Source organism: Molossus molossus, unplaced genomic scaffold, assembly GCF_014108415.1.
Source record: "Molossus molossus isolate mMolMol1 unplaced genomic scaffold, mMolMol1.p scaffold_m16_p_2, whole genome shotgun sequence".
In the NCBI taxonomy this organism is placed as follows: domain Eukaryota; kingdom Metazoa; phylum Chordata; class Mammalia; order Chiroptera; family Molossidae; genus Molossus; species Molossus molossus.
In genome coordinates, this window is record NW_023425355.1 from 122,047,001 (window position 1) to 122,060,521 (window position 13,521).

At 36.9% G+C, this 13,521-nt stretch overlaps 1 protein-coding gene across 1 annotated transcript in view; it reads left to right on the forward strand.

Moving 5' to 3' along the window:
* Positions 1-13,521, forward strand: part of DMD (dystrophin) — a 2,326,146-nt gene that overhangs the window by 530,258 nt on the left and 1,782,367 nt on the right. The window contains exons 3-4 of the mRNA XM_036270045.1: positions 2,062-2,154; positions 3,320-3,397. Coding sequence (XP_036125938.1) covers positions 2,062-2,154; positions 3,320-3,397 — 171 coding nt within the window. The remainder of the gene's footprint in view (positions 1-2,061; positions 2,155-3,319; positions 3,398-13,521) is intronic.

Consider the following 13,521-nt stretch of genomic DNA (forward strand, 5'->3'; position numbering starts at 1 on the left):
TGTATTTCCTAGTCCCCAGACTATAGGAGTTCCCATAGTTATATGCTCCTGGGTCCCTTTTACTGCTTCTGTGTAGTATTACCTTTTAAGATTATTTGTTCTCCTTGCCAGACTCAAAGTTCCACAAGGGCTGGGGTCATGTCTGTCTGATTTACTAGTGTGTGCTCTAGCACATAGCTCAGGTTGATTGGTGCTCAATAAATATCTGTCACTGACAAATTAGGGCTTTCTAGATAACTTGGGTGATGAAAGAGTTGTCAATGATTTCATGTAAAGGGATTGTAGGCTTTAAACCAGAAAAAGAAAATATTTGGAGGCACGGCAGAAAAAATAAAATATTAGAAAGATAATCAAATAAACCAGCCGGTGTGGCTCAGTGGTTGAGCATCGACCCATGCACCAAGATGTTGCTGTTTCGATTCCCGGTCAGGACACATGCCCAGGTTGTGGGCCCGGTCCCCAGTGGGGGGCATGCAGGAGGTGGCCAATCGATGTTGTCTCTGATTGATGTTTGTATCTCTCTCTACCTTTCCCTTCCTCTCTTGCTGAAATCAATAAAGGAAAAAAATTTTTTTAAGAAAGAAAGATAATTAAATGGAAGGACATAAGGTCAAGGAAGCAGGAAGATAAAATAGAAAAAACAAGGACCCCAGCATTTAGACAGATCTGGGCCAAAATGTTGGCTCTACCACCTTCTGGCTTTGTGACAAAGGACTACATGTTTAGCCTCTTTGTCTTACCTGTAAAATGAGTAGATTAACGCTCACCTCATAGAAATATCACAAAGATGATATGATCCAGTCATTTGGTGGAGTGTTGCTCACCAGCAGTTACTCCAAAAATGTAAGATGTTATTAGTGTCTATTATTTTTCCTCACTAGATTCCCAAGTAAAGAACTGAAGAAAAAAAATAGACAAAAATGTTCACTGGCCTATATCAACTCAATTTAAATCAGATTTAAAACAAAATTTGAGCCGTTCATTATGAGAATGGGTCATTCTGAAGCAGAATGTATAATGTATGCACAGGGAAAGCTTGTTTTATGGGTGAAGGATGATAAACACTCTGTGATTAAGTATTATATTTCCAAGTACATGAAATGATTAAATTTGATACACCTACACAGGGCATTGTATGTGGGCTTTGTTTCTTTGTGTTTTTCCTTCTCCCTCAACACCCAACTGCCTCATATTTTCAGTGTTTTTTCTCTCCTTCATAGAATCAACATTGAAAAAGGTTGAGTTAATTGGATCATTTAAACTACAAATCTCCAACTTTGTTGTTGTTGTTGTTGTTTTTTAATCCTTATCCAAGGACATTTTTCAATTGATTTTTAGATTTTTAGAGAGAGTGGAAGGGAGGGAGGGAGCGAGAGAAGAAACATCAATGTGAGAGAGACACATCAATTCGTTGCCTCCTACACAATCCCAACAGGGGCTAGGGATAGAACCTGCAACCCAGTTACATGCCCTTAATGAGGAATCAAACCCAAGACCCTTCAGTCCATGCGCCGATGCTCTTACTGCTGAGCCAAACTGGCCAGAGCTTTAATTCTTGTTTTTTTTTAAAAAAACTTTAAATAGCCCTGGCTGGTTTGGCTCAGCGGTTAGAGCATCAGCCTGCGAACCAAGAGTCCCGGGTTCAATTCCAGCCAAGTGCACATACCTTGGTTGCAGTTTGTCCCCGGCCCCAGTTGGGTCATGTGGGAGGCAACCAGTTGATGTGTCTCTCTCACATCAATGTTTCTCTCCCTCTCTCTTCTTCCCTCTCTCCCTCCTGCTTTATATGAAGATAAATGGAAAAATATTCTCGGGTGAGAATTTAAAAAATTTAAATAGATTTGGCATAATAATGATATATTTTTTTTGTTTCAGCATAATGATGATATATTATTTTTTGTTTTTTACTTGGAGGGTTTCTTTTCATCTAGCACCCTTGACACATTAAGAATTAGATATATTAAATATTCTTAAACATAGCTCAAAAATTTCAGAGGCATAATCACAGAAATGGATCACTGCAAGCGTGTTTTGCTTAATCGGGTATATTTCATATTTCAGTTTGGGAAGCAGCACATAGAGAACCTCTTCAGTGACCTGCAGGATGGGAGACGCCTCCTAGACCTTCTTGAAGGCCTGACGGATCAAAAACTGGTACGTGACTTATTTATAAGAAAATTCACATTAGCCTTAGGAGAATTTCATACCACAAACAAACTCAACATACTTTTATGAAATCTAGTAAAATCCACTAATTTACCAATCATTGAATTAACTAGCAACACAGGACCTATTTCTGAATAAAACAGTCTCACAATATTATTTTCATTTTGGCATAGGCTATCATATGGAGAACAAGAAGGTGATTTTCAGTAACAATTTATGTCACTTAATAGATAATCTCTTTCAATGTTTGGTATCTTTGTTATTGAATGTGTTTCTCTAAAGGCTTTTAAACATAACATCCTTTTAAGTTTAATTTATTTGTTATTGTGATAAGAACATTTTATATGAGATATGGAAAATGGAGAGTTGCTGATCAACAGGTATAAAGTTTCAGTCATGCAAGAAGTTCTAGAGGTCTGCTGTACAACTTTGTGCCTATAGTTAAAAACATTGTGCACTTAAAAGTTTATTAAGTGGCTAGATCTCATTTTAGGCAGGCATCATAACAGTAGAATTTCTCAAACTCCATGACTGAATAAATAGTCCATATATTGTAATGAACTATGTAAATGATAGTATAAAAATTCCCAGACAAGACATGACTTTTGGGATTGAGAGTGAGAGCTAGAAAACCAAAGACGATTGTGGTTTGAGCTCCAGTGATTAAGAGAATTAAGATTACAGTCACAAAAATAGTTTTCTTTAACCTTCTGTTGCACTGAATAGTTTTGCTAGGCCCAAATCTCTTTTAAACTTTATTAAAGTGTAGAAATAAACTCACTTATCTATTTTACTAGCAAATGTCCTTATGCACAATGATGTTTCTATTGGTGGTCATGTAGTAATCCCCACCTGAGCTGTAAAATGAATAATACGTAACCAAATAATAATATAAAATGAATAAATGTAACCAAAATATCTTTTATGAAGAAAAAAAATGCTATCATTTTTCTTGAGGAATGGTCGATTCATGCTAAGAAAGTCCTATGACCAGTACAATTAGCCCAAAGCACCTAAATTCCTTATATTCATGCCTCACAGCCTGTGTTCATTCAAAATAGTCAAAGTTAGATGTGAAATGTATAAATTGTACAATTTCTAATAGATCGTGGTCTCTCTTCTGGGTAGTAACATTATTTCATTTTGATTTCAGCCAAAAGAAAAAGGATCCACAAGAGTTCATGCCCTGAACAATGTCAACAAGGCACTGCAGGTCTTGCAGAAAAATAATGTAAGTAGAGACCTGGACAAAGTCTGGATATCATGGGACAGCAGGCTTAATATTTGGGTGAGGGTGTGGGCCCCAAATTCAAAGAAAGCATCTCAGGTTCTCTTATAAATCAAAGCAGCTATTATTAAGATCACGTGTTCTAGTTCATGTGCTTCTTCTTGTGGCTAATGTAATTTAGAAGTGAAGGCATGCAGCCACAGAGGGCAGGGGAAGGCATGACCCAGGCCTGATAGGCAACTCCATGTTTTTTGTTTTTTGTTTTTTTTTTCCTTTTATTGATTTTAGAGAGAGAGGAAGGGAGAGGGAGAGAGAGAGAGAAACATCGATGAGAGAGAACATCGATTGGCCGCCTCCTGCATGCCCCTCACTGGGGATCGGGCCCACAACCTGGGCATGTGTCCTGACTGGGAATTGAACCGGTGACCTCTTGGTGCATGGGTCAGTGCTCAACCACTGAGCCACACCGGTTGGACTCCATGTTGTTTTTTGATTTTACTCAATGTCATTATGTTTGGTGGACAAAATAAGTCTTGAACTCAGGTCCTTTTGTCAGTGTTCTGTGCAGCAAGTGGTTTTTACTGGGCTGAATGTTATTTTCTTTGTATAAAGTGTGTTCAAACATGATGATGGTAAAGTTTGTTTGAATTCAACCAACACTTATTAAACACCATATTGAAGTATGAACATTACACAGAAAAATCACAATTTCAGCTCATGGTGAGAACTACAAATTTGTTTTTTATTCTTATGTTTGATTTAGTTTAGATGTAAGTATATGTGTGGTACTATAAGAAGTCAACAATCATACCTAAATAAGTGTGGAGATCAAAGGAGTGTTTGTTTCTTCAGAGTGACTTAGATTCCTCCCTTCCATCATGGCATTGGAAGCAGTCTCCTTTCCCTTTAACTTCTTAAAATCTTTCTAATCAACTATTTACAAGGCACTTTGAGTAGCTTCCTAATTACATTGCATCTCTCTTTTCAGGGATAAATCCAAATAAATTGATCACATACTCTTTTTTTTTTTTAATTTCTTACCTGAGGATATTTTTCTATTTATCATTAGATAGAGTGGGTGGGAGGTAGGGAGACAGAGAGAGAGACAGAGAGACAGAGAGAAACATTGATGTGATAGAGCCACATTGACTAGTTGCCTCCTGAACAACCCAACCAGGGCCAGGGACAAATCGCAACCAAGGTACGTGCCCTTGGCCAGAATCAAACCTGAGACTCGTTGGTCCACAGGCCAAAGCTGTAATCGCTGAGCCAAACTGGCCAGGGCTGATTACATACTCTTAAAATAACCATAATCCATGATAGACTTTTTACTGATGTATACTCTTGCAAATGTTGTTCAGTTCATACGGTACAGAGAGAACATCATATGGGAAATAGAAGTGAAGGCTATGCAGCATTTGGTTGATTTTCTGAATTTAGGGTTAATTGTCATAGCCTATGAAAAGCATAGAAATAGTATATATTTTAATTATTTTATAAAGTGATCAACTCTATGTTTTTAAATTTTCCATGGACAGGATACAATAGTCTATAGAATGTTTGTCTCATTATTAGTTCAATAGAACTTTTTGAAAGATCAATTTCATGTAAATTAAAAAAATTATTTAAAGATATTGGGAAATTATAAAGAAAGATATTTTTGAGGTCAGTTGATCTTTTTTGATCAATTCCCCGTATTTCTTTAAAATATATATAATCAAAGGAAACAGAAGAAAATTCAGAGAATTATTAGATTCAATCTTTTCAATAGTGATCTCACCAAGTAAATGTTACATTAAAAAATAGGCTGTTAGAGTTCCTATAAAATAGTGAATTAATGTAGCCATAGATTGTTTAATAAGCATCTTGTTTTTTCACATATTGATTACTGATTGTGAATTTGTAGGTTTCCTATATATGTTATAATTATTAATTTCCCAGTTTTCAATATAACACCAAAAGAAATCCTGCCAACAAAACAGAGATACCATAAAAGGAAATCTCTGTGACTTTGGGATAACCAAATATTTCTTAGATGTAAAACCAATGCTATGATTCAAAAAACAGAAAAGTTAACTTGAACTTCATCAGAATTATGAGCTGTTTCTCTGTTCTAGATATGAGTCATCTGATGTGTATTTTAATAAAGAGAAGTTCTTCATTTTGATGTAGTTAATTTACATTTTTAATTCAATTTATTGGGGTGACATTGGTTAATAAGATTATATAGGTTTCAAGTGTACATTCTATGATACATGATCTATATATTGCATTGAGTGCCCATCACCCAAAGTCAAAGCATCTTCTATCACCAAATATTTGATCCCCATTACCCTTTACTGTCCTCCTACCCCCTTTCTCTCTGCTAACCACGATACTGTCATCTGTGCTTATGAGTGTTTGTTTGTTTGTTCATTTGTTACTTTCAGTATTATATCCCACATATGATTGAAATCATATGGTTCTTACCTTTTTCTTACTGCCTTATTTGACTTAGCATGTTTTTCTTTGTGTCCTGTTTAAGAAGCATTTGCTTGCCCCAAATCCTTACTGTATTATATTTTGTTGTTATCTATATAAGCTTTATTGTTTCACCATTTGAATTTGGATCTGTATTTCACCTGGGACTGATTATTGAATTTGGTGTGAAGAATGAGTCAAGATTCAGGTTCTGTTTTTTCATCTGCAATCTAATTGACACAATAACATTAAAAAAAATAATGTTGCATATACATTGCTCTCTAATACCAGGTGTGTCATAAATAGTTGTTGATACATATGCGGTTCTATTTAGGGACTTCAGCTCACTTCCATTGTTCTGTATGTCTGTACATGCTCAAATATTATGTTATGCCATGTAGAACACTGTAGTTATATAACGTATCATGGTATCTGGTAGACTAGGTTCTCCCACTTTTCTCATGTTATGTATTTTGTTGATTATATTGACCCTTTGTATTTCTATATTCATTTTACAATCATCTTTTAAAATTGTCACATAAATCCTGTTTGGGATTTGATCAGCATTGAGTTAAATGTATAGATCAATTTAGGAAGAATTAATACTTTTACAATTTTGAGTATTTTAGGTTTTGCTTATGATTTTTCCCTATAGTCTTTTTTTTCTTTAATTTTAAGTTTTACAGAATGAGAGAAAAAATCACTTAGTAAAATATGGGTAAAAAACTTGAACAGGAATTTAATAAAAAAGGATATTCAAAAGTTCAAGAATGACATAAAAAAGTGTTTAACCCCAGCAGTAACTGGGGACATTTACATTAAAACTGCAGCGAGTTACCAACATAAACTCACAGAAATGGCTGAAATTAGAAAGAATAATAATACTAAGGGTGAAGATATGGAATCACTTGAACACTAACAACTAACTGGTGGAAATGTAATTCAGATAAGCATTGAAAATAGTTTGGCATTATATATTAAAAGTGAAAGTGTGTAATTCTTGTAACCCCATAATTTCATTCTCAGGCATGTAACGAACATAAATACATTTTTATGTTTGTCAAGTCTGTCTATCTATCTGTCTGTCTATCTGAATATTCATAGCAGCTTAACTTGTAATAGTCCAAACTGGGAATGACTATGGTATATTTGCATGATAAGACATTACAAAGCAATGAAAATGAACAAATGATAGCTATACACAATACACAAGATAAATCAATGTCCTGAAAGAGATTTGAGTAAAAGAAGTGAGATACAAAAGTATACCCACTATGATTTCTTTTAATTAAAGTTCAAAACAGGCAAAACTGTACCATGGGTTTAAAAGTCAGAAGGGTGGTTACATTTTGGAAGGAGTGAAGGAGTAAAGTGCACAAGTGAGCCCTAGTTTGTTTGTATCAGTGGTTAGAGTGTCGGCCCGTGGACCAAAGAGACCCGGGTTCAATTCCAGCCAAGGGCACGTACCTTGGTTGTAGTTCATCCCTGGCCCCGGTTGGGGTTGTGCATGTGGCAACCAGTCGATGTGTCTCTCTCACATCGATGTTTCTCTCTCTCTCTTTCTTCCTCTCACTCTGTCTGAAGATAAATGCAAAAATATCATTGGGTGAGGAACTAAAATAAATAAATAAATAAAATGCACAAGTGAGTCTTCTGAGATATTGAAAATATTCCATGTTTCGACCTGGTGGTTGTTATATGGGACATTTTTTTTTAATTTATTGATTCTAGAGAGAGAGGAAGGGAGAGGGAGAGAGAGATAGAAACATCGACGAGAGAGGATATCAACTGGCCGCCTCCTGCATGCCCCTCACTAGGGATCAGGCCCACAACCAGGGCACATGCCCCAACTGGGAACCGAACCAGCAACCTCCCAGTGCATGGGTCGATGCTCAACCACTGAGCCACACCGGTGGGACAATGGGGCTTTTGTTTTGACAAAATGTATCAAGCTCTACCCTCAAGTACACTTTTCTGTATATATGTTAGACTTTAAAAAAAAATTTTAAAAAGATGAACCTATGAAAGTAAAGCAAACCTGACCTTAGAATCTCTCAAATGCCAAACAGTGGCTGATTTATTAACTGACCATAGACCCTCAATTTTCTCATGAAATTGCTTAATGAAATGTGATGAGCTACTATATAAAATTAGAATATGATTAATGCAATTTATGGATCTTTTCTCAGAAGGTCATATGTCTTACTGAAAATAGAAAACCTTGGGAACCATCCATTGCTTTAGCAGGCAAAGACTTCCCCTCCCCCAATGAGACTTTAAATTTGAGAAGCCCTTTAAGAGCAATTTCTACAATGCTTCCATTTGTGCTAGGGGGCTTAAAGGGGAACAACATAAAACTGGGTTCTCTATGTTAAAGGATAGACTCTCAAGAGAAACATTTTTCAAGTGGAAACCAAAACCCAAAGTGAAATAACCTTTCACTGAACTATCCCCAGGCCAAAAGACACAGAATACAAATGTTCAAAGGTAAATGTATCATTTCATTCTTCTCCATTATTTTATAATAAAAGAAAGTACAAAAGAAATGGAAAATGTTCAAAGAGACATGCTTATTAGTCTTTGATTATTACCATAAAGAACAAACATGCAATTAAATCAAAGAAAATGTTCAAGAGCAGCATCTTGTTTTCCTAAAGATGGGCGTGGGTGTTCTAGATCAGATGGCTAAATGAGCCTGGAGCAGCATATAAATAAATCACCATAGTGAATAAATAGTAGATAGGGCTATTTCTTTCTTCCTTTCTTCCTCCCTCCTTTCCTTTCTCTCTCTCTCTCTCTCTCTCTCTCTCTCTCTCTCTCTCTCTCTCTTTCTTTCTTCTTTTTAATCCTCACCCGAGGATATTTTTGCATTTATCTTGAGACAGAGTGGGGGAGAGAGAGAGAGAGAGGGAGAAACATCGATGTGAGAGAAACACATTGATTGGTCGCCACCCATACAACCCCAACTGGGGCCGGGGAAGAACCGCAACCAAGGTATGTACCCTTGTCCGGAATCAAACGCAGGACTCTTCGGTCTGCAGGCCGATGCTCCAATCGCTGAGCCAAACTGACCAGGGCAGTAGATAGGGTTATTTCAAATTTTCTTTTAAAAATCACAAATTCTGAAATTTGGATGAACTATAGGAGGCATTGATTGGAGATTTTGAGTACCATACATTAAACAGAATAATGTTAGTGTATTTGCATCCAACACATTATTTACTGAGTGGATACTATGCATCAGGTTATATTCTAGGTGGTAGAAACATTGCAGTCAGCAGTCAGAACAAACACAAACACTTTATGTTATGGAGTTTCCAGTCATATACCAGGGGACATTAAACATATATATTGTATGTAGTATTAGCTAAGAGAATGAATTAAAAGCAGAATAGGAAGTGTGGGAATACCTTTTGGTTAAGTTGTCACGGGGGTAGAGACTAGAAGGAAGTGAGGGAAGCAGCCAAGGGTTGTCTAGAGAAAAATGGTCCAGGCAGAGGGATAGAAAGAACTTGAGAAGAAGAAAAACAAAACAAAACACTTGGAAGTAGGACTCGGTAGGGGGATAGGACTGAATGTAGAAAAAATACAGTAGAGAAGGGGATCAGAGAGGTAGCAGGATGGGCCTGGGAGGGGCAAAAATATGGGGAGCCATAGTTAGGGTTTGAATTTAGTTCTGAATGAAATGACAGTGACTAAAAGTACAAGGCTTATTAAAATTTTTTTTTATCCTCACCTGAGGATATTTTTGCATTTTTATCTTCAGATAGAGCAGGAAGGAGAGAGGGAGGAAGAGAGGGAGAGAAACATCCATGTGAGAGAGACCCATCGACTGGCTGTCACCCACACAACCCCAACCGGGGCCAGGGACAAACTGCAACTGAGGTACATGCCCTTAGCGGGAACCAAACCCGGGACTCTCTGGTCTCTCTAGGCTGATGCTCTAACCACTGAGCTAAACCGGCCAGGGCTTAAAAGGCTTATTAGAAATTAAATGGGTACTAAAATAAGTTCATTTAAAAATCAGGTATAGAAATATTAATAAGAAAGGAAAACTTAAAAATATTTAAAAAGCATACCATTTTTAGCCAAGAAAATGATAATCAATGATTAAAACATAATACAACTTACTGCATAATAGAAGCACTACTAAAGCCACAAGGAAAAACTGATGGAAATATATTTTTATTCAGAGACTTTAATTCACTATTGTCAGATAACAACAGATTTAGTAGCAAAAATGAAAATTGAGAATCGAATAGCATAAATAAACTGTAGATTTAAGAGTAATGTTCCAATTATGGACATTCCGAAAAACAGATGATTCTATAAAATAGGTGTGCATTATATATAAACCTCCTCCCTCATAAAGTCAGATTGACAAGAAGAGCTGGTTCAATTCTGGTCAAGGGCACGTACCTCAGTTTCAGTTTGTCCTCGGCCCTGGTCGTGGTCATGCAGGAGGTGGCCAGTCATTGTGTCTCTCTCACATCGATGTTTCTCTCTCTCTTCCTCTCTCCTTCTCTCTCCCTCCTTCCCACTCTGTCTAAAGATAAATGGAAGAATATCCTTGGGTGAGGATTAAAAATATAATAAATGAACAAAATCCAAATCTAAGCTCTCAAACAGGCATTCAGAAAATTCTATCTTTGTTATTTGTGGGAATGCTATTCCCTGTCCTTAGGAAATGGCCATAAATCAGTGGACCTAAGTGGTGCCATTCAGGCAGGAAAAAAGTTTTTCATCTTTAGTCCATTGAAGTAGCCACTCGATATAGTCCCATCCAAGCCCAAGTCTTCTCATAAAGCCAAGTGTATCATTAACAGTTCTGGTATGAAATAAATAGCTGTCCTGGTCGGTTGCTCAGTGGTTAGAGTGTCAGCCTGTGGACCAAAGAATCCCTGGTTTGATTCCAGCCAAGGGTATGTACCTCGGTTGCAGTTGGTCCCCGGCCCTGGTTGGGGTCCTGCGGGTGGCAGCCAGTTGGTGTGTTTCTCTCACATCGATATTTCTCTCTCTCCCTCTCACTCTGTCTGAATATAAATGTAAAAATATCCTTGGGTGAGGATTAGAAAGAAAGAAAAGAAATAGATGGTTTATGCAAAAACAAAGTTGAAGAGACTGTAATGAAAGGAATATATACAAAAATGTGGGCAAGATTAGAAGAACTAACAATGAATGGTGAAGCACCCAGGGACTAGCATCAGTTAATAGCCTTTACTACTGCTGCTAAACCTAAAGAGACAAGGGGAAAAAGAGATGCTATCTTAAACTGATGAAAGCTCTAAATTTTCGAGAGGGGCCACTGGACAGCAATTGCAACCATAGGAATCTAAAAAGTGTAGTTATTGCCCTGGCTGGTTTGGCTTAGCAGTTAGCCCCACAGAGCAATGAGACCTGGGTTCGATTCCGGCCAAGGGCACATACCTTGGTTGCAGTTCATCCCCTGCCCTGGTCAGGGTTGCGCGGGAGGCAGCCAGTCGACGTGTCTCTCTTGCATTGAAGTTTCTCTGTGTCTCTCTCTCCCTCTCTCCTTCCCTCCTATTTAGTCTAAAGATAAATGGGAAAATATCCTTGGGTGAGGATAAAAAAGAAAAAAGCAGTTACTCTCAAATCACGGCCTGCTGGGGGAGTTGGGACAAGACAGATTCCTTAGTCTCTGTATCCATTCATCTATTGCTCTGCCAATGCTACCCATTGGTTGAAGTCAACCAGAAGCTAGAGGGTAAGAGATCCCAGGTGATGGAGTCATCCCGTGCTAGGTGGGTGATCTCACACAAAGAAGGAGTGAAGAACCTGGGAGGGGTAGCAAACGGAGAATAACTAGTACTCCAGGTATCTCTATTTATTTTCTGGTCAAATGGGGACTTGGAAATATTTATACTGAGAGCACTTATGTTGGCTATAGTCAATGTTGCTGGGTATACCAGGAAGCCATTCACTTTTGAGACCATACTGCCACTTCTGTGTGTTGACAGCTGGAGGTGGTTTCTGGCTAATTTTGAAACCAGCTGACATCACATTCCTTCCCATGTTTCTGGGAAACACCAGAGCCAGAAAATGAAGACATACTAAGAGACTAATTTCTAATTTCTGCTCTGCTATACAGATTTACTAAAGGCATAGGAGAAAATAGATACATAAAAAATGTTACTGCCATAGGTACAGATAAAAAATAGATAATATATTAGGATGCAAGAAAAAAGTCAATACACGAAAAGAACTTTCAAAGTATGTACTCTTTGATAATAATACTATAACAGTAGAAATCAATAACACTTAAAAATTCAATTTGATTAATTTAGAATGTGTTGTATAAAAAAATCAAGAGTACAAATCCAAATTTTTATAGGAAAAACCATTCCATGAGAAATGGCCCAGGTTTTCCCTAGAGGTTTAATTTTTGTCTTACTTTTATCTTCAGTTTTAAAAAAGGTAAATTAATTCAAGCTTTCAACCATAAATGTTACAAAAAGAAAAAAAGTGCTTTAAGGAATGTAGAACATAAAAGGTAAATGAAGAAATAAAAGAGTTAGAAAGAAGCTACACTAGATAAATTTAAGAGCTAATTATTATTATTTTTGTTGTTATTGTTTTTTTGTTTTGTTTTGTTTTGTTTTTGTTTTTGTTTTTGGTACGTGCCCCTAGCGGGAACCAAACCCGGGATTCTCTGGTCCACAGGCCAACGCTCCAACTGCTGAGCCAAACCGGCCAGGGCAAGAGCTAGTTATTTGTAATAAAATAATAAAATAGACTAATCTCTTATAAATTTAATCAGGAAAAAAATAAACATATGCAGTTTAAACACAAAGAAAATATTAAATATAAGCACAAGAGATATAGAAACCAAACATGGAAACTACACTGAAGTAGATGTTGATTTAAAAAATCAATTAAATTGGATTATATTCTATTCAAAATAATAAATTACAAGAATTAACACAATGAAATAGAGAGTACCTTAATTAGTAGCTAAGACAACTTAAGAAATCATAACACATAAAACCAACCTTCCAGAAAGGCTTCTGAGTACAAGGAACCAGTGATAAGTTCATTCACATTTTAAGAAATGCATCATTTCTAATAGCAAACCATGAGGAGCCTCCCAATTCTACAATTCTATCCACAAACCTTATTTTTTAAATCGCTCTAAAAGATCAGCTTTCCCTGCTGTTAAAGGGGTTTTAGAAGCTTCCTTTTGAAAGGATACTTTGTGGTAGTTTCATAATCTTCTTTGACTTCTCCTTCTTTCCTAGGGTCTCCTCTACCTTGGCCTATACTTCTGTAACAACCTCCACTGCCCACGCATCCTGGTTCTAAATTAGCAACCTAATTTGGCCCTGTGCTTCAGTTGCCTTTTTTCCTCTGTCCTGACTTCTACCTTGCTATCCTTACTCAAATGCCATTCATAACTTAGCTCTGGAATGCAGACACCATATATATGTTCTGATTTGCATTCTCTGTGGTGGCTGGTTTAGCATGAAGTTATCCCTGGTATCAATAATTTATTTTTGAAAACCACTTATTGAGAAGAAAGTACTTTTAAGTAGAGCGATACCTTTATTACAGTAGTTGCTGAGAGCAAAGCTCCTTTGTAATTAAGATGGCCTTGATTTCAAAAAGCAAACAAAAGAAAGCAGTACCAAATTCTGTGACATGGGATGGAT